This window comes from Phascolarctos cinereus, unplaced genomic scaffold (assembly GCF_003287225.1).
Source record: "Phascolarctos cinereus isolate Bilbo 61053 unplaced genomic scaffold, phaCin_HiC Scaffold_1;HRSCAF=81, whole genome shotgun sequence".
NCBI classification, from domain to species: Eukaryota; Metazoa; Chordata; class Mammalia; order Diprotodontia; family Phascolarctidae; genus Phascolarctos; species Phascolarctos cinereus.
The window spans coordinates 219,252,161-219,272,823 of NW_027555514.1; the positions used below are offsets into that span (position 1 = coordinate 219,252,161).

The window sequence follows — 20,663 nt, forward strand, 5'->3', positions numbered from 1 at the left end:
CATAAGGCTGCTGTCCCACACAGCTCCATAGATCTGATAAAAATCTAAATATTCTTTCAAATTAATAATAAGAATAATTATATAGCTAGCATTCATATAGTACCTAATTTTACTAGGCACTGTACTATTACCTCATTTCATCCTCAGAACAACCCCATGAGATAGATACTATTACTATCATCCCCATTTTGCAGAAGAGGAAACTGAAGCAAACTGAAGTTAAACACCTTTCTCAAGGTCATATGGTCAGTAAGTCTCTGAAGCCAAATTGTATCTATTAGAACTCAAGTATGTCACTGCTGTGTAAGTGAATGAGGGAGTGAGAGCAGAGGGACATGAGAAGCCTTAAGAGGCAAGATCAGAGAGGAAATTGGGGCTAGAGAATGACTGGGTAGAAAGAAATCTTGACCAAAAATTCTGTAGTTTTCTCTTAGAAAGCAGTCTTCAAGAGGACATTTCCCTTGCAGAGAGGGGAAATACACTGCTCCAACCTGCAAACACCATGGTTAAAGGGATACAATGCTGAATGCAGACTCAGATAATCTGAGCTCAAGGTTTGGCTCTCTCATTGGCTCCCCGTATATGCATGAGTGAGAAACTTAGCATCTTGGCCTCACTTTCCTCATCTGTAAATTTAAGAGGTTCACTGAAAAGCCATTATGTCCCATTCTGACTCTAAATCCTAAGGTACAATATTAGTGTGTTCCATCATTTCCCCAGTTCCCTAGGAAAACAGGAAAGATTTCCTGTAGATAGCCGTTATCCAAGATTAAGTTGGCTCCTGATTTAGATGGCAGATATTTGGGGCAGTGTTGAGGATACCAGCAGCCCAGTAGGCAGCAGGCTCTTGAACCTTGTCCTCCTTGTTTCTCTTACCAAACTCTAGAGTTACAACTGATGTCCCTCTGACACCTTCCTTCCTTCCTTCCTTTCTCTCAGGACCACTTTCCCTTAGCCATCTGTTAATGACTTTGCTTCCAAAGTAGCCAAAGAATGAAGTTCATTAGTATCTTCAAAACAAGCTCCCTAGGGCACCTTTTGTTTGTTCACTGAATTGATTCCCCAGTGTGTATCCTAAATAGAGCTGTTAAAACCTGAGTCGTACTGGTTAATGCAGAACCTGCCAGGAAAGAGTCCATAAACTGCATGCAGAGGTCACCAACATCATTCCTTCTGGAACACAGAGTCCAGATATATTCTCATTCTCAAAGTCCCCTTTCTTTCCAAGTGTACCTGCTCACTCACTCAAGTAGGACTGCCTCTCAGTTTGATTTTGTATCAATGCCAGGAAGAGCGATGGTGCAAATGTCCACAAGGCAAGCATAGGACTAGGTGAGGCTATGTCTATAACTTTTTTTACTCAACCTCTGTAAGTCTGTGTTGTTCTTCAAGTAAAGGTAACCAGACTTTTTATGAGGTGCAAAACAAATGTGGTTTCTTCCTGTGGTTTTAGAACAGAAAATGTGAGTGGATGCAAATTCTAGGAAGAAAAAGGCTATATTAGGAACTGGTCTTTTGAGTCCTGTTGGCACTGGAGTATGCAGCAAACTGGAGACATTAATTACTCCCTTAGAGCTTAAGTATCTGACCAATTTCTGTAGCAACAGAAAAGGGAAGCAACGAGGACAGCCCAGATGAGCTTGTTTTCTAACAAGGGCTGTAGAGCAATAAGAGGGCAGGCTGATACTTCCTTTATCTTGGGGATACTTCAAAAATAGGATAAGATGAAGAAGCCAAAAGGACCTAACTCCCTTTCCTGAAACCCCATTAGTCTTCTAGGAAATGGTATCATGTCCATAGGGTGGGTGTCTCTTCCTGATCTCTGAAAGGGACTATATTTACATCTGAAGGATAAAAATTAAGATGATCCAGGAAGCCAGGAGAACAACTACAGATGGAATAGGGTTGAGAGAGCTGGGGGAACAGGGCAAGTAGGAGGATCCAGAGATTTTAACACTCCTCTAGATATCACTGAGGAGACTGAAACTAAGAATAAAAGTCACTCCCACAGTTCTCCTTGTGGTCTCTCTGGAAGGTTTCTTCCCACTAAGTAGTATAACCATATCAAAGGGCTAACTCAGGTAGGTTGTTTTTAATATGAGGAAAAGGATGTCTGAGTCACTGAAAGGCTCACACAGACAGTATGTGTAAGGCGGTAGATTGGAACCCAGATCTTCATGACTCAGAGGCCAAATCTCTAGCCATTAATCCACGCAGCCTTTCCAAGGGTATAAACTGTACAGAAGATATTTGATTTGCACTGGTAGAAAAAATTTCTCATGAGACCTCCCTACACAAATGAAAGCAAAAGTCTAGTCAAAATTTATAAGGAAAAATGTCCTAACTACTGGTTATGCAAAAATAAATAAATAAGTGAATAGGAATGGGCTATTTTAGGAGGTATTAGTTCCACCTGATTAGAAGTTTTCAAATGGAGAACAGATGACCATTATCGTAGAGAGTTTGCTTATTGGATCCTTGGTTAAGTCTGGGTCGCAATAAATATCTCTGAGACCCCTCTGAACTCTGAAGTTCTCTGGAAACTCTGAATGCAACAGGTAAACCAAGAAACAGCTAGAAGTGATTTTTCATTCAGTGATCATTTACCTCAAATATATATCAGGAAAGCCCCAAAGGACAGAATTCTGTAGTACTAAGTTGAGCATATCAGATGGTCCATTTTCAGATGGACATAGTAACTAACATACAGAGCTCACTACAAAATCTGTCTGTGAGAGAGAAATCACTATGTGACTGCCAATGCTTCCTCACCTGGGGAATTTCTACCTTTATCCCTGGAGAAGGGAAGACAGAGAGCTAAGCTGATGAGGAATCACAGGTGTACTGTGGGAATATAGCATAGACTACAGGGAGCAGGGAACAGGAGGAGGAAGGAGAGGAGAAGCAAATAAATACAGTTATCCCTTCCATATCACAGGGATTAGGGGTATGGCACCCCCAGGATCTGGAAAATCCCCATAAAAATTTTTGGTCTTCCCTTCATGCCAGAGAAGTCTGAATTTTTTCTTTTTCTTTTTATGGAGTGTTTACAGTATCTTATTTTAAAATTTGGGTTAATTATTTGGTCATAGGCTATATGTAGGTGAATGTTATATAAAGGTGAATGTCATCTCCTGGCTTTAGCATTCTTTTTGCAAATTTTAACTTTTTACCTATTTTGACTTTAAAAAAGAAATTGTGTATATTTGTGGTATTAAAAGATAAAATATGTTGATAGTATACAATACTTTACATATATTTTATGCATTTCTGAGTTTCTAAACTTTTTCTGTGCCATCTGCTGGCCTTCACGTGTCATCATATGTGGTTTCCACAATACTTCCCCAAAATTGCCATTTGGTTTCTTGTGCTGACCTGTGATATATTGAAACAATAATGGGGAAAGTTGTGAAGTGGAAGGGTTAACTGTAAATAGATTTCTGGCCAAGATAGCTGCCTGAGTGGGGAGTAGGTAGCCCAAGACTCCCACATACTAGAGGGACAAAATACTGAAATTTACATTAGACTAAATAATGATAAGAAAATACAATAAGAAACATGGTCTCTTCCTTCCAAAATTGTGCAGGAGATCAAAAGAATAGAAAAGGAGGATCCTTCCAGCAAACCCACTGCCAAATCCTCCCAGTACAACCAGAACTGGTCAGGGAAACTTGTAACCTATAAGGTTCTTTTTTCAGATGGAAAACAGAGGGCTCTCCTTAGCTGCAGAGTATCAGAAATCCCTAGGGTGATCAGAAGGCCACAGCAGAAGGACCAGCATTGGGCCATACCTCTCAAACAAGGACAGCCCAGGCCTAGAGGTATTAGGTACCAAGCACTCTGTACTGAGAGGCCCCTGAAGATTCAGCACTTTGAACCTCAAAAATAAGCACAGCCTAATCCAGAAGGAAAGGCAACTCAGGAACCTAGGTGGACCCAGGGTGCCCTGCCCAAGCAGATACCATCACTCTACCCAAACACATAGCAGGGAATAGAACCTGGCCCTGGTACAAAGACCCAGATCAGGAACTAAAATTAAAAGATGAGTAATTTTTTAAATGCACCAACCAGTATCAAAAATAGCTGCAAAGTGGATTTTTCACAAGGACTAGAAGAAATGAAACAAAATATTAAAAAGGAAAGAAATGAAAGCTCGAAAAGTCCTTTTGTTAAAAATGGTTTTTAAAAACCTTTAAAGCTCTAGAAAAAAGAATTAGGAGAGGAATAATTATTTTAGAGAGGGCAGTGGTAAAATTTACCTAAAGAAATGAATTCCATGAAAATGAGAAGAGACCAAAAAGAAATCAATAATTCCAACAAACAGCCAGAAATATTAGAATAAAATCAAAATATTGAAAATATAGAAGAAAATGTAAAATATGTAATGTCAAAAAACACCAACCTAGGAAACCAGGTCAAGGAGAGATCATTTTAAAATCACTAGACTCCCTAAAAACCCTGATCCAGAAAAAAAAAATTGAAGTTTGGACACAATATTTCAAAAAATCAAAACTGCCAGTTCAATCCAAAAATTGTCAAAATAAAGACAGGAAGACTCCACCAATCACCTCCTGAAATAAACTTGTCCAAAAGGAGGCATCCAAGAATGTTAGAGAAAAATCCAGAGCTTCCATGTCAAAGAAAAGATACTATAAGCATCTAGAAAGGAGCACTTAAAGTACCAAAAGACCATAGTCAAGATTTAAAAAAAAAAACCTGGCAGTAATTATTATAAAAACAAGAGGAGACTTTGGAATACTCTACGCAAAAAGTGAAACATACAGGCTTACAAACAATTATAACTTAACCTACAAAGCTGGGTTCTTGTTGGGTTTTTGTTTTGTTTTTATTTTCCCCAATATTAGAAAACTTGATCTTTAATGGAATAGGGTACTTTCATATATTTCTGATGAAAAGACCAGAGTTGAATAGGAAACATTAAACCCAAAGGGAAAACAAAGAAACCTAGAAATAAATTTATTTGAACAATGGGAAGGAGCTATATGATAATGTAGTGCTAACAGTCTAATAGAGAGAGAAGAAATAAGATGCCCTTTCAAAAGCTGAATGTCTTCAAAGGTTATTGAGGAAGTTAAGTAACAAAAACTGAACTCATGGAATAGATTAGTTCTATTCTGAGAGTGTTATGAGGGGAAAAAGAAAGAAGGATAAAGGGAAAATAATAGCATAAAAAGGAGAAACAAGCGTATGAGATTTACTATTCTTCATTATTGGGATGCCTAAGAAAAGTATGCAAACACGGAGGAAAGAGTGGGGAAGTAGGCATTAGATTAACCCCATGCTTGTCTGAAATGGACAAAGGAGAGATGGACATAAACACATACACATAAGAATTTCTTATAGAAATACAACTTCCTCGACAAAAAATTAAATAGGGTTGAAGAGGGAGAAGTTAAGAGAAAGAATACTAGTGAGGAAGGAGTAACTGCAACCAAAATAAAGTACCTGATCCTAAAGGAAGAGCTAAAGAAGGAGGAAAGAAGGAGAAAACAAATAGAATACAGGACAAGCTTCTCAGACAACTAGCAAATGACTCAACAAACTGTGGTGTACGAACTTAATGGAATATTGTTGCTATTTGGGAGTAAAATGTGAAAGCCCCAACAAGGACTTTCAAGACCAGTTATCCTACACAGGACCAGAAGGAAATGGAGCTTGTGAGAAGCCAACACCTTTATCATAGAAAGAACATTTATGAACTGATTCCATTCCACTTACAACCTGACTCTCACCTCTCCCATTCTTACCCCTGATTGCTCTTCTTTTCACTTTCAGACCACCCAAGGTCACAATGAAAAACCTCACCACATTGACTGAGTTCATCCTGCTGGGTCTGACAGATGCTCCTGAATTCCAGGTTGTGCTTTTCCTCTTTCTCTTTCTCACTTACATGTTTAGCATCATTGGAAATCTGATCATCATCATGCTCACCCTGCTGGACTCCCACCTCCAAACCCCCATGTATTTCTTCCTTCGGAATTTCTCCATCTTAGAAATTCTCTTCACATCTGTTTTTACTCCCAGGCTCTTGCGTAGTATCTTAACGGGAAACAAAACCATTAGCTTTGTTAGCTGCTTCACTCAATACTTTTTTGCTATATTTCTGGGGGCCACCGAGTTTTACCTTCTGGCTGCCATGTCCTATGACCGCTATATTGCCATCTGCAAGCCCCTACATTACACAATCATCATGAGCAGCAGAGTCTGTGTCCTTCTTGTTCTTTGCTCTTGGTTGGCTGGGTTCTTAATTTCTCTAACAGCAATTATCATGGCAAATCACCAAAACTTCTGTTTGAACAATGTCATAAACCATTATTACTGTGATACTGCTCCCATTATTAAGCTCTCCTGCTCAGACACAGGCCTTATAGAGCTGGTTGACTCTATCTTGGCAGTGCTAACACTTGTAATAACCTTGGTGCTCGTGATGCTCTCTTATATAAACATCATTAGAACAATTCTCAGATTTCCTTCTGTTCACAAAGGAAGAAAGCTTTTTCCACCTGTTCCTCTCACATGATTGTCATCTCCCTCTCTTATGGAAGCTGCATCTTCATGTATATCAAGCCCTCAGCAAAAGATGATATTTCCTTCAACAAGGGAGTGGCTGTGCTCAATACTTCAGTAAGCCCTCTGATGAATCCCTTCATTTACACCCTAAGAAACAAGCAGGTGATACAAGCCTTCAAAGACCTGGTCCAAAAGATTGTGGGTCATTGATGAGATGAAGAATTCAAACCTGCAGAAGGATGAAAAGTATGTCCTAAATATTAAATAGCTGTCAATGCCTTAGACTGATTGAAGGGATATTAATGAATAAGCTATATGGTGTCCAGAGGAGGCAACCAGTATGGGGAAGGGACTAGAAGTTTGGTCATTTGAGGATACCTTAAAATGACTGAGGAAGTATAACCCATAGAAAGGAAGACACTGAAAAACCTCCAAATATGTGGAAAAGTGTGCATATGGAAGAGGAGTTAGCCTTACTCTGCTATTGGCAGACCTGTTGGACTATTGGACCAAGACAGGAACAGATTTAAAAAGATTTTAGTTCAATAACAGGAAGAACTTCCTAAGAACTAAGTCTGTCCAAAACCGCAATGAGATGCCTCAGAAGGAAAGATCTGCCCATTATTCAGGGATATTATAGAAAGAATTTTTGCTTCAGGTAGAGATTAAAGTAGTTGGCCTCTGACTTGCCTTCCAACTCTGAGAGTCCATAATTTCGTTGCTTTTTTATTTTTTACTCTCTTCTGATTCTTTAAGTCCAGTGATGCTCACACTCAGTTGGCTCCTTTCCATCTTCCTCCAAACATTCCCAATTCTCCTTTATCCTAATACAGAAAAAAAGCCTTCTCTTAATCCTTAATATCTTAATCAACTTCTCTTCATTTCTCTTCTCCTCTTCACTAAATTTCTAGAGAAAATACTGATAATTTTTGTGGATTCACTTTATATCCTACAAGTTTGCTGAAGATATTCATTGTTATACCCAAAAGAAATTATAGAAAGAGTAAAAGTTCTTACATGCGCAAAAACTATTTCTAGCAATTCTTTTTGTGGTGACAAAAAATGGGAAAACAAGATGTATAACACTTGAGGAACAGCTGAATAAATTGTGACATATGGCTAGAGGAAGTACTATTGCACTATAAGGAATAAAAAAAAAAAATCCAAAAGAAATTAAAAGACTTATATGAACTCATATGCAGAATGAAATTAGCAGAACCAGAAGAATAATTTATGCTATGATATCAATATTATATAAATGAACAATTTTGAGGACTTTTCTAAACTTATGGAGAATGAAAAGAACAGAGCCAAGAGAACAATGTATACAAAAACACTGTGAAAATGAATAAAATAAAAATTATGGATTTAGAGTATAGAATGGGATATAGATATAGATATACACATACATACATGCCTTGTATTCTAGTGGAAATTGTTTTGCTTGACTATGCATACTTTTGACAAGAATTATATATTTCAGTTTTAATGGGATGAGGGATGGGAGGGAGAGAGAGTAGATTCTGTTGATTTTTTTTGTACAAAGGGGTGAGGGAGAATGTTGCACATGTGAAATGTTACAAGCACTTTTGGACAAGGTCACTTCTTAACTGTTTTATTTTGTTACAAGAGACTTCTTGCAAAATGAGAGTGATATGCAAATTTATGTAATATGAAAAACAGGATACATCAATAAAATTTTTAAATAATTACTTAAAAATAAATTCCTACAAACAAATAGTCAACATTTACTTCTTCCATTTCCTAATTTTGTATGAACTGCTCAACATCCTACAATCTATCTCTATCAACTGCATGCTCTCTCCGAGGTAACTAATGAATTCTTAATTGCCAGATTCAATTACTTTTTTCACTCCTCATCTTTCTTCTCAATCTTTCTCTACCATCTAGTGATGATGACTATCTCTGCCTTCTTGATGTGTCTCTTACTCAGTTTCCATGATGCTGTAATTTCCTGATTCTCCCACCTGTCAGTCAACCCCTTCTTGGTCTTTTTGCTCTTGTTCCCTAGGTGAAGATTACCCAGATAACATGCTGTTCACACCCCACCCACCCACCCTCTGTCTCTTCATAACATTCCATTTCTAGAAATCACAAATAAAAGTTTCCAAGATCTATTAGAGTCAGAGGGCAAAGTGAAAATTGAAACAATTAACCAATCACCTTTTGAAAACAACTTCAAAAGGAAAAAGTCCCAGAATTTTCATAGTCAATTCCAGATCTTCTACATTAAAAAAGAAAATACTAAAAGTAATCAGTAGTTCAACTACCTAGGAAACATAGTCAGGATTACATAAGACTGCAGCTTCTGCTGTAAATGATTGACTATCTTTGGGATATAGCATTCCAAAAGGCAAAAGATAGAGGTTTACAATCAAGAATCATTCACCCTGAAAAGCTGAGTATGATCCTACATGAGAAAAAAAAATATTTAATGGATTAGTGGATTTTCAGATATTCTTAATGAAAAGAAAAGAGATGAATAGAAACTTTGAAATGCAAAAACAAAAATCAAAAGAAATGTAGAAAGAGAAATGCATTAGAGCTGCAAGGGGCTGACATGATTCAGGGTCAGCATTTTAATGGAGGTGAAATAAGTGATCCCTCAGAACCTTCACATTCTGAAAAAAAGGTCAAAGATAATTTAAGAATCATGGGACTCCCTGAAAACTGTTCAACAAACAAGTTCAGAAGGAAGCACAAACAACCTGGACAGGAATAAATGTAGTGTGATAGCTCAGGTTGGAATTTAAATGTTTCTACTGAGCTCTGGTGTCTGGTTTAATCCTTAAACCTCTGGACCAACTGAATCTCAAAGACAGTTTTAATATGTTATACACAAAAACTAATCTAGCCTAAGAGACACCCCAGAATACAGGACAAATCTCAGGGCTGGAATGACCAAGACCTGGGTTCAAATTCCATCTCAGTGGCCTCTAAGGTCCCTTGTACCTATAAATCTATGGTTCAATATTCCTATTGTGGAGCAGATGTTGTTCCTATGACAAAGCATTGTTTTGTGGGTAAGTGATAAAGATCTTCCAGAGTATTACTTAAATGATCATAAGGACATCACTGACATTACTGACATCTCTGACATCAGGGTTGCCAGAAGCCTGGTATAGTAACTATTTGATAAAAACTTACTGCATATAAAACAAAAGTAGAAAGAATACAAAAAAACAGCAAGCAATGTAAAATCACCTTGAAGGATTTGTTGAATATGGAAGAGAAAAAAACAGAAATTACAGGCTTTTGTTATCTACTTTTTAATAGATTTAAAAATAATATGCTGTTAGCTTCCCCTCCTCTCTCTCTCTCTGTTTCTCTCTTTCTCTTTCTCTCTTTTTCATACCTCTCTCTCTCTTTCTCTCTCTTTCTCTCTCTCTCTCTCTCTCTCTCTCTCTGTTTCTCTCTCTCTGTTTCTCTCTCTCTCTCTCTCTCTGTTTTCTCTCTCTCTCTCTCTCTCTCTCTCTCTCTGTTTCTCTCTTTCTCTCTCTCTCTCTCTCTCTCTCTCTCTCTCTCTCTCTCTCTCTCTCTCTCTCTCTCTCTCTCTCTCTCTCTCTCTCCCTCTGCTAACAACACCTTTTTAAAAGGATGGATCTTTAAAATCTAGTCCAGGTGGTACATAGTACCAAACCTTCACAGAACATAGTGGTTCTCATAATGTAAATCACTGATGGTGAGCAGGAGCAACACCAGGAATATTAGGGCCACAATTCAAAAGATGACACTTTTAACATAGTCATCAATTTTCATGATGGTTCAAAGTCATCTGTAGTAAGGAAACTAAGGGAACATTTATCCTCTTACAGGCATGATGACCCAGTGAAAAGGTCAGTCTTGAGAATCATCTTGTACAAGTATTTCCCAACCACTAACCTCAGGAACATTATGGAGGGCAGTAGTCATAATATCAAATCCTTGCCTCTTTAGAGACCTCTACTGAGAGAACTGTCCCTCTTCTTCCATGTGGGATTCTATACTGGAATTAACTAGCAGGATTTTAAAGAGTCTGATTGTTGTCAATAATTAATATAAACTGGAACTCTTCACTCAATGATGGATTTATGTTCTTGTATAACTGTATCTTGAGGTAAGATTTTATTGCATTAGTTTGAAATATAGTGATCATAATAATTGAGAATAATTCAAAACAAAGAAGAGCAAAATATTTTTTTCTTTATAACATGTATTTTACTCAAGGAATGTGCAACATTATTACTTACATATCTAAATTACTAAAGACTATACAGTTTCTCCTGCAGTTTTCATGATTCTAGCTGCTGGCAGCAATCTAACGCGACCTGGAACTCCCTAGTATTGGATCCAGGTATTGGATCAGCGTTCTTATTTAGCTGCTTTGGATTTAGGCATCTTGGTTCTTGGTAACTAGACTTCATTCCATAACAAATAAGTAGAACTACTTCATTATTAAGAATACTACAAAACAAAATGAAGCAAATTCATTGGTCTTTAGACTGCATGTTAAAAGCTTCAATCTTGATCCTAAAAACCTTGCAGTAGAAATCTAATATAACTTGTAGTTAAACAGACAGAAATAGAAATCAGGTACATCCATTGATTATAATATATGTTCTAAAGATCAACTAGTTTACTCCAGTTTGGTTTCCTTGGGTACTGTGGGTAACCAAAGATTGCATTAAGATTTCTAAGAACGTATCTCAGTTACTGAAGATTACTTTGGGTTTCCCCTACTGCTATTGGAAATAGTCTGACTTGAATTAGAGATCGTCACTGAATATTGGATCAATGTCATTATACAACAATTGGATTTAAGTATCTTGGTTCCTATCTTTCTTAAGTTCACTGTATTTGCTTGCAGTATTGCTGGCCTATTAATTGAGAGCAAAGGGGAAAAAGCTTGGTCTTTAGAACATATAATGTAAACAACAAATGTACCAGATTTTTTATTATATCAGGATAACTAAATTTTATCTTTTTAGTTTCTTCTGCAAAATACAGGATCACTATTCCTAGAACTTAACATGAACTGGAGCTCTCCACTGGTTACTGGACAACATGAAATAATGGAAAGAGCATGCTATTTGGAGTTAAAATACCAGAGTTCAAATCCCAACTTACTTACATCCTAATGATATTTGGGTAAGAAAGTACCCAACTCATTGAGCTAACTGATGAAGTGAGAAGGTGGTCTCACACCAATGTGAGAAGTATAAAGCAATATATAGTAGTTGTAAACAACCTGACTGATTGTTATAGTGTAAAATGATAAAAACGGTGGTGGGAAAATTTGAATGTAGAGGTAGAATCAAAAGCCAATAAAATTCACAGGCTAGAAAGCCAACAGGCAGAAGTAGCAGAAAACACAGAAAAGTACTGAATGTTTTAAAGAAAAGATGGCACACTGAAAGCTCACTGTTCATGATGGATTTATATTGTCATATTGTGTTATGTTGTGTTTCTCTGTATTCTCCTCTCCATCTTTTAGAGTGTTGCCCCAAAATTGAGAAATTGTTTTTGTTCTAAATGTTCAAGACAATTTTACAGAACTTTTTGGCCACTCTGCTAACATACAGTCACTGACACAAGCCACACACTTCCCTTTGACACTTTCAGGTTGGAGACTTTGGGGGGGAAGGGACAGGGAGAGGGAATATAAAGGAAAATGAAATGTTGATCGCACCCAACTAAATTTCAAAATATGAGTTAAAATGAAATAAATGTCATTTGATTATGAGCCTAGTAAATTAACTAAGACAGTCCTCAGAAAACAAACCCAGTCAGTTTTCTGGACCATATTCAAAGACTTTTTGCTGTGGTGTAATCTGTCAGAGTTTAGGTTCCACTGGCAGAGACTTCTTGAAGCCAGAATTACCTTCATGCCATGAAGAAGTACAGGAATGGAAATTTTCAGAGAATCGTTATGATATAGGAAGCCCCTTTCCATTCTAGCCCATGAGACACTTGTCCCCACATAACCCCATGAACCTGATTGAACTTGAATATTCCTTCAGTATGAAGTTGAATCAGAACCATATATATTAGAGATCACATCAGGAATGTCATTGAAGTGTAAGTAAATTAGGAAGTAAGAGGAAGTGTCAAAGGGAAAAAAGAATGAAGAATGACTGGGTGAAAGTAGAAAGTGAATCTTGACTGGAAATTCTCCATCTTTCCCTCAGAGAGAAATCTTCAGGACAGATGTTCCCTTTCAAGAAGAGTAAATGCACTGCTCCAAACTGAGGACACCATAGTGTACTAGATGCAGTACTGGATGTGGACTCAGAGGATCTGGGTTCAAGCCCAGGCCCATTTATTGGTTCCCTGTGTATGCTTGGGTTAAGTTACTTAACACCTTGGCTTCAGTTTACTCCTCTCAGAAACTGGGTGTATGGGCTGAATAGGTTGTAATGTCCCATTATGCCTCTAAATAGTGTGATACTCATATAGGATAGTAGAAAACACCACACACACATACACACACACACAAAATGACCTTGTTGAATATCTTTTTCACTCCTAAAAGAAATGACAAGTCAATGAGCATTAATGGGGATATGTTCCAAAGCAGAATCCAGAACCCTGTCCTTCTTGCTGCTCTCACCAGACTCCAAGCTTATGGCAGATACTTTCCTGACCCCTTCCTCCCTGCCTCTCAGCATCTTCTTGTCATAGCCACCTGTTTATACTTTGTTTTCAAAATTGCCAAAGAAGGAAGTTCATTAGTATCTTCACAAGGCACCTTCTGTTTGTTCATTCAATTAATACCCCAGTGACTGTCCTGAACAGAACTGATAAAACTTGAAACATTCTAGTTAGTGTAGAACCTATCAAGGAGCCTATGGGCTGCTTGCAAAGATTATCACTATCATTTCTCCTGGAATTCACATTCCAGAAATATTCTAACCTTCGAAGTTCCCTTTCTTTTTTTCTAACTGTACCTATTCACCAGTACCACTGGATCTCAGTTCATTTTGTACCAACTCTGGGTACAGAGATTGTAGATTGTAGCTATTGCTCTTCTAGTAAACCCCCACAAATGTATGTATTTCCAGGAGAGAAGATGACAAGACCTTTTAAAGATCTTAGAGAAAATATGTTCACCACTGCATAAACTCTCAGCTCTGACCCACCCTTCAAGATACTGAGGATTAGCAAACTCAATGAACCTGTTTGGATTGTCAGGAGTGTAAGTATGTCTCCAAATCCTTCCCACCACTACCTCAAACTCACTTTTTGTGGCAATAGAAGAGAAAATCTATGTGGCTGTGAATTCCTGGAAGATCATTATGTATACTAGATATCATATCAAGTATGCCATGGCTATGTGACTGAATTGGGGTCTGAGAGCTTAGACACATGAGGAGACTTGAGAGGCAGGGGCAGAGAAGAACTGGGGCTAGAGAATAACTGGGTGAAAGTAGAAAATTTCCATAGTTTTCCCTTAGAGAAAAGTTTTCAAGAGGGCAATTCCTTGTCAGGGAGGGGAAATACACTGCTCCAGCCTGAGAACACATGGATACTGTACTAGATGTGGGCTCAGAGGACTTGTGTTCAATAGATGAGAGAGAGAGAGAGAGAGAGAGAGAGAGAGAGAGAGAGAGAGAGAGAGAGAGAATCTCCATGTGTGTGTATGTATACACACACACACACATATATGAATGAGCCACTTAGCATCCTGACCTCACTTTCCTCATCTGGAAGATTCAGGGGTTGGTGTGGAAAAGCCATAATTTCCCATTCTGGCTCTAAGTCCTATAATACTAAATCAGTATATTCCAGCATCCTGCCCATCGACTAGGAGAGAAGGAAACATTCCCCAAAGATAGCCTTTTTCCAGGAACAAATTGGTTCTTGATTTAGATGGCAAATATTTTAACAGTGTTGAGGATACCTAGCAGCCCAGGAGGAAGCAGGCTCCTAAAGTCTTAACTTTCTTGCTTCTGTTACCAGATTCTAGAAGCTCAACTGATGCATTTCTGACATCTTCTTTCCCTATTTCTCTAGACCATCCTCTCTTAGCCACCTGCTGACAGCTTTGTTTTCAAACTTGTCCATGAAAGATGTTCATTACTACCTTCAAAATAATTCACCTGGGCAGCTAGGTGGCACAGTGGATAGAGCACTGGCCATAGGTTCAGGAGGACCTGAGTTCAAATCTGGCCTCAGACACATAACACTTACCAGCTGTGTGACCCTGGGCAAGTCACTTAACCCCACTGCCTAACCAAAATAAATAAAATAAAAAATAATTCCCCAGACCACCTTTTCTTTGTTCACTCAATTGATCCCAGTGCCCACCCTGAACAGAGCTGATAAAACCTGAATCTCTCTGGTTAACGTAGGTAGAACCTGCCAAGGAAGGGTCCACAGAATGCTTGCAGAGGTCACCAGCATCATTTCTTCTGGAACACACCAAGGTCAGATATATTCTAATCTGTAAAGTCCTCTTTCTTTCCTTCTAATTATGCCTGTTTGCTCATTTGAATAATGTTGGCTCTCAGTTTGATTTTGTATCAGTACCAGACAGAGAGATGGTGCAAATGTCCACAAGACTGGCACAACACAAAATGAGGTGTTTATCATCTTTCTACTAAACTTCTGTAAATATGTATTCTTCTTAGAGAGGTGGTGACAAGAATTTTGAGGGATTCAGAGAAAACATATTTCCTTCCTATGGTTGTTGAACAGAAAATGGGTGTGAATGCAATTCCTAGATAGAAAGGCTATATTGGGAATTTGTCCTTTGGGACTCATGAGCCTGAAGTTTGTAGCAAACTAGAGACATTCATTACTCCTTTAGAGCCCTAGAGTTTCTGACCAATATTGTCAGTATTTATGTACAGAGGAGCAGCAGGGACACTCCAAATGTTATTGTCTTCTCACCAGAGTGGTAGAGTAATAAGAAGTGGCTGACATGTCCTTTGCTTTAGGGATACTTCAGGAACAGGATGGGAGGGTGATGCCAAAATGCTCCTGGCTCCATGCGATAGGCATCTTCTCACACTCTGAAAGGGGCTATGTTTGTGTCTGAGGGATAAAAATTCAGATGATATTGGGAACTGTGAGAACAAATGTGAATGGTGTTGAGGGAGCTGAAGTAAGTGAAGTAAGAGGATTCAGAGGCTAAAACACTCCTCCCCCAAGATCATGAAAGTAACTGAAACTAAGAATAAAGCCTACCACTAGAAATCTCCTTTGGGTCACTTTGAAAGGTCTCATCATATTCAGTAGGATGATCATATCAGAGGGTAAACCAAGTGAACATCACAAAGAAGCTAATTTGTATTTAATATGAGGAAAAGAGTTCCTTGGGTCACTGAAACATTAAATGACTTGCCTCTAGTCATATAGTCAATATATGTCAAAGGGCAGATTAGAATAAAGAGCTTGATGACTCAGAAACCAACTCTCTGGCCATTACTCCATACAGTTTCTCCAAGGGTATAAGTTGCAGAGAATGTGCTGATTTGCAATGGTAGAAGTTCCTCACCAAGTCTTCCCTACACCGACAGAATTAAAAGTTTGGCCAATTAAAAATCTAAGGAAAATTTCTGAAACATTATAGCTATGCAAAAAAGTAATGGACTACCTTGGAAGGCAAGGGCAGCTGGGTAGCACAGTGGATAGGGCACTGGGCCTGGAGTCAGGAAGACTCATGTTCCTGAGTTCAAATCTGGCCTCATATACTTACTAGCTGTGTCACCCTGGGCAAGTCACTTAACTGTTTGCCTCAGTTTCTTGGTCTATTAAGTGAACTGGAGAAGGAAATGGCAAACCACTCCAGTTTCTTTGCCAAGAAAATCCCAAATGGGGTCATGAAGAGGCAAACACAACTAAACAGCAACAACAACCTTAAAAAGCATTGGATTCCACCTCATTAGAAATTTTCAAATGGAGATTATTTGAGAGAAGTTTTTTTTGAAGAGACTCTTGGCTAGGCAAAGGTTAGACTAAATTATTCTGAGGCCCCTTCCAAATCTGAAGTTCTCTGGAAACCCTAAATAAAACTTGGAGGCCAAGAAACAGCTACATATGGTTTCATTCAGTTATAATTAAACTTCAAATATCCACAAGGAAAGTTCCTAAGTACAGAATCCTTTAGTGGTGGGATGCCCATCCCTCAGAATCCTTACACATAGAGATAGTAACATGCACAGCTCACTGCAAACTCTCTATGAGAGAGCTGTGGAAATGGAAGCAATCACATGTATCCTTTTGGGTGCTTTATGGTTATATATCACCTCTGGTGGTGCAGTGGATAGAGTGGTAGTCAGGAAGACTCATCTTCCTGAGTTCAAATCTTGCCTCAGACACTTACTATCTGTGTGACCCTGGGCAAGTCACTTAACCCATTTGCCTCAGTTCCTTTCCTACAAAATGATCTGGAAAAGGAAATGTGAACCAGCATCTTTGCCAAGAAAACCCCAAATGGGATCACAAAGAGTTAAAAAGGACTGAAAAATGACTGAACAACAACAAATAGCTATTAGAACCAGAAATCAAAGTGAAGATGGACAGAATACCCCAATCACTTCCTGAAAATGCAAAAGGAAAAGTTCTTGGCATGTCATAACCAAAATCCAGAGATTCAATATCAATACCAATATCTATCTATCTAGGTCTATATAGCTAGATCTACCTATGTAGATAGATCTACCTATCTAACTATATAGACCTAGATAGATGATTGATAGATAGATAAATAGATAGACAGACAGACTGACTGACTACAATCAGTTCAAGTAGCAACAGACCACAATCAGGATCAAAAAACACTGGCAGCTATAGTTGAAAATGTGAGAGGGGTCCTTCGAATGTTATATTTCAAAAGGCAAAACATATACGCTTACAGCCAAGTATAACTTACCATACCTAAGTTACCCAAGCTAAGCATAACTCTACAAGGTGGGAAAATAGACCTTTGATAGAATAAAGGACTTTCAAATATTTCTGATAAAAATAACAGAACTGAAATGGAACTTTAAAGTACAAGTCTAGAAAGGTAAATTTCATAGAAAAGATGCAAGTGCCCCTTAGAAGCTAAATGTCTCCAAAGTATATCAAATATCCAAAAGATATTGAGAGTTAGATAAGAAAAACAGAGGTCATGGGAGTTGATTGGTTCTGTTCTAAGAGTTAAAAAAAGAAAGAAAGAGAAGGATAGATAAAAGGAAAACACTAGCATATAAAGGAGGAACAAGGAGCAGAATTTGTTATTTCTCATTAATGGGGAGCATGAAAAGAAGAATATGCAAACATGGGGGAAAGAATGGAGAAAAAGAGATTAGATTCACCTCACTCATCTGAAATGGACAAAGGAGGTAAGAAAATTAAATTTATTCTATTCTATGTCCCTGCTGACATTTTTGTATACTGCCTAGATCATATTTCTTTGTCTCTGAGTTAAGTTCAGAAATTTAGCTTTCCTTTATGAATTAATTAAGCTTAGAAGTTCAGTTTTCCTAATAATCACTGTTCTATTCTTATGTTAAGGAAATCTGTTATCCTTGAAGGATGCAGGTAGATGTCAGGGAGTCTGGTCTGTTATCTCTGCGACACTGGCTGTCCTTCAAGAATGTCTAATGTGTTATCACTTTGAAAGTAACTAGCCATGCAGGTGGACACCACCAATGAGTTTTTCATAGAGTCAAGATGAAAGGAGAGGTTAGTTGCTAGCCTTGCATTCCAAACATCCAGCCAATCATATTGTTTTCCCATCTATGATGCTACAGGCTTTGTAATCAATCATATTGTCTTTCCATCTGTGATACTGCCTTTTAGCTTTTGGATTCTCCTCCTTTTGCCTGTAAAAATTATCTGCCTTCACTTAAGGTCTTTTTTATTGCTAAGGAGCTAAAGACCTCTTTTATTGGTAATTGCTAGCCTTGCTGATAAACTGAATGTTCTCAGAACTTTGCCCCAAGTTACTTTAATTTTGATTGGAACAGACGGTTGAACACAGGCACATAAACATACATACCAAGAGTTGGGTGTGGAAATACACCAACCTCAACAAGAAAACAAGTCAGTCATTGACAGGAAGAATAATCCTGAGAAGAGAAAAGCTACACAAACACAAACTTCCTGATTGTGAAGCAAAGAATTAGAATCCAAAGGTCACCTTAGACTACCTCATGGACAATTGGAGATTGACTGAACAAAATATGATAAATGAATGTAATGGAATATTATTTCTCTATGAGGGGCAAAGTATCAAATCCCTGATAAGGACTCTAGGGACAAGTTGTCCTACACAGAACCAACATGATAGATGGAAGAAATATTCATAAACTGATTCCTTTGGATTTTGCAGCCTGACCCCTACCTCTCTCATCTTTACACTTGACTGCTTTTCTTTTCATTTTCAGATCCAGTCAAGGTCACAATGAAAAACCTCACCACATTAACTGACTTCATCCTGCTGGGTCTGACAGATGCTCCTGAATTCCAGGTTGTGCTTTTCCTCTTTCTCCTTCTCACTTACATGTTCAGTGTCATTGGTAACCTAACCATAATCACCCTCACTCTGTTGGACTCTCACCTCCAAACCCCCATGTATTTCTTCCTTCGGAATTTCTCCATCTTAGAAATTCTCTTCACATCTGTTTTTATTCCCAGACTTTTATACAGTATCTGAACAGTAAACAAAACCATCAGTTTTGCTGGCTGCTTCACTCAGTACTTTTTGGCGACATTTTTGGGGGCCACCGAGTTTTACCTCCTGACTGCCATGTCCTACGATCGCTATGTTGCCATCTGCAAGCCCCTACATTACACAATCATCATGAGCAGCAGAGTCTGTGTCCTGCTTGTTCTTTGCTCTTGGTTGGCTGGGTTCCTGACTTCTCTCTTGGTAATCTTAATGGCACATCGCCTAAACTTCTGCTCTTCCAATGTCATAAACCATTATTGCTGTGATACAACTCCCCTTCTGAAGCTATCTTGCTCAGATACCAGTCTAACAGAATTGGTTGATTCACTCTTAGCTGTGCTGACACTTGTAATAACCTTGGTGCTCGTGATGCTCTCTTACACAAACATCATTAGAACAATTCTCAGATTTCCTTCTGTTCCACAAAGGAAGAAAGCCTCTTCCACCTGTTCCTCCCACATGATTGTCATCTCCCTCTCTTATGGAAGCTGCATCTTCATGGAGATCAAGCCCTCAACAAAGGACGATGCCACCTTCAACAAGGGAGTAGCTGTGCTCAATAGCTCAATAAGCCCTCTACTGAATCCCATCATTTATACCTTGAGAAACAGGCAGGTGAAACAAGCCTTCAAGGACTTGGTCCGAAAGATTGTGGGCCATTCATAAGATGAAGAATTCAAGCCTGCATGGAAAAGCTGAGGAGGGAATTAGCACGTGAAGCAGCTGACATACTAAAAAGTACTGCCTTAGACTGACTGGTAGGGTATTGATGGACAAACTAGAATGTGTCCAGAAGAGGGTAACCAGGGTGAGGAGGGGGCTAGAGGTCTGCTTATTTGCAGATAACTTTAAATGTCTGGGGATCTATAACTCATAGAAAAAAAGACAATGAAAGATATGATCATTGCCTTCAAATGTGTAAAGGGTTATCATATGGAAGAGGAATTCCTCTTGCTCTGCTTGGCCCCAGACAATAGCTCTTGGACCAGAACAGGAGGATTCAGCAGAGTTTAGTTTAAAAATAGGAAGAACTTTCTAAGAACTAAAGCTGTACAGAACCAGAATGGGCTACCTCAGGAGGATAGATTTATCCATTACCCAGAGAAAAATTTGTGCTTCATGAAGAGGTTGGATTACTAAGTCCTAACTGCATCAGGTTGGGTACTCACAAATCATCAGTGATGCTGAGAGCAGTCGCCTCTGCCCTTCTGACTGGAGGGCAGGAGGGTGAAGTGAAACATTCCTCCCCTACCCTCCATTTAAATGAAACTCAGAAGCCTCTTCCCTCAACAACATTCCCCCTTTACTGCTTCCTTTTGTCTGTTGTCTTCCCCAGTTAGATTGTAAGCTTGCTGAAGACAGGAGTTGTTTTTCTTTCATTTATATCCCCAGCAGTTAGCACCATGCCTGACACACAGTATGCCCTTAACAAATGTTTATTGTATTACATTGTATTAAATATATTACTTAA

General features: G+C 38.5%; 2 protein-coding genes across 2 annotated transcripts; both read left to right on the forward strand.

The window, feature by feature from the left end:
• Positions 1–5,812: 5,812 nt before the first annotated feature.
• LOC110210892 (olfactory receptor 6C4-like) lies at positions 5,813–6,741 on the forward strand. The gene is given in 2 exon segments (XM_020989948.2): positions 5,813–6,494; positions 6,497–6,741. Coding segments are annotated over 2 exon segments (927 nt in total).
• A 12,173-nt stretch (positions 6,742–18,914) lies between these two features.
• On the forward strand, positions 18,915–19,858 carry LOC110211124 (olfactory receptor 6C4-like). Its single transcript, XM_078149246.1, is given in 1 exon segment — positions 18,915–19,858. A coding segment is annotated over 1 exon segment (933 nt). The 5' UTR covers positions 18,915–18,925.
• Positions 19,859–20,663: the final 805 nt, after the last annotated feature.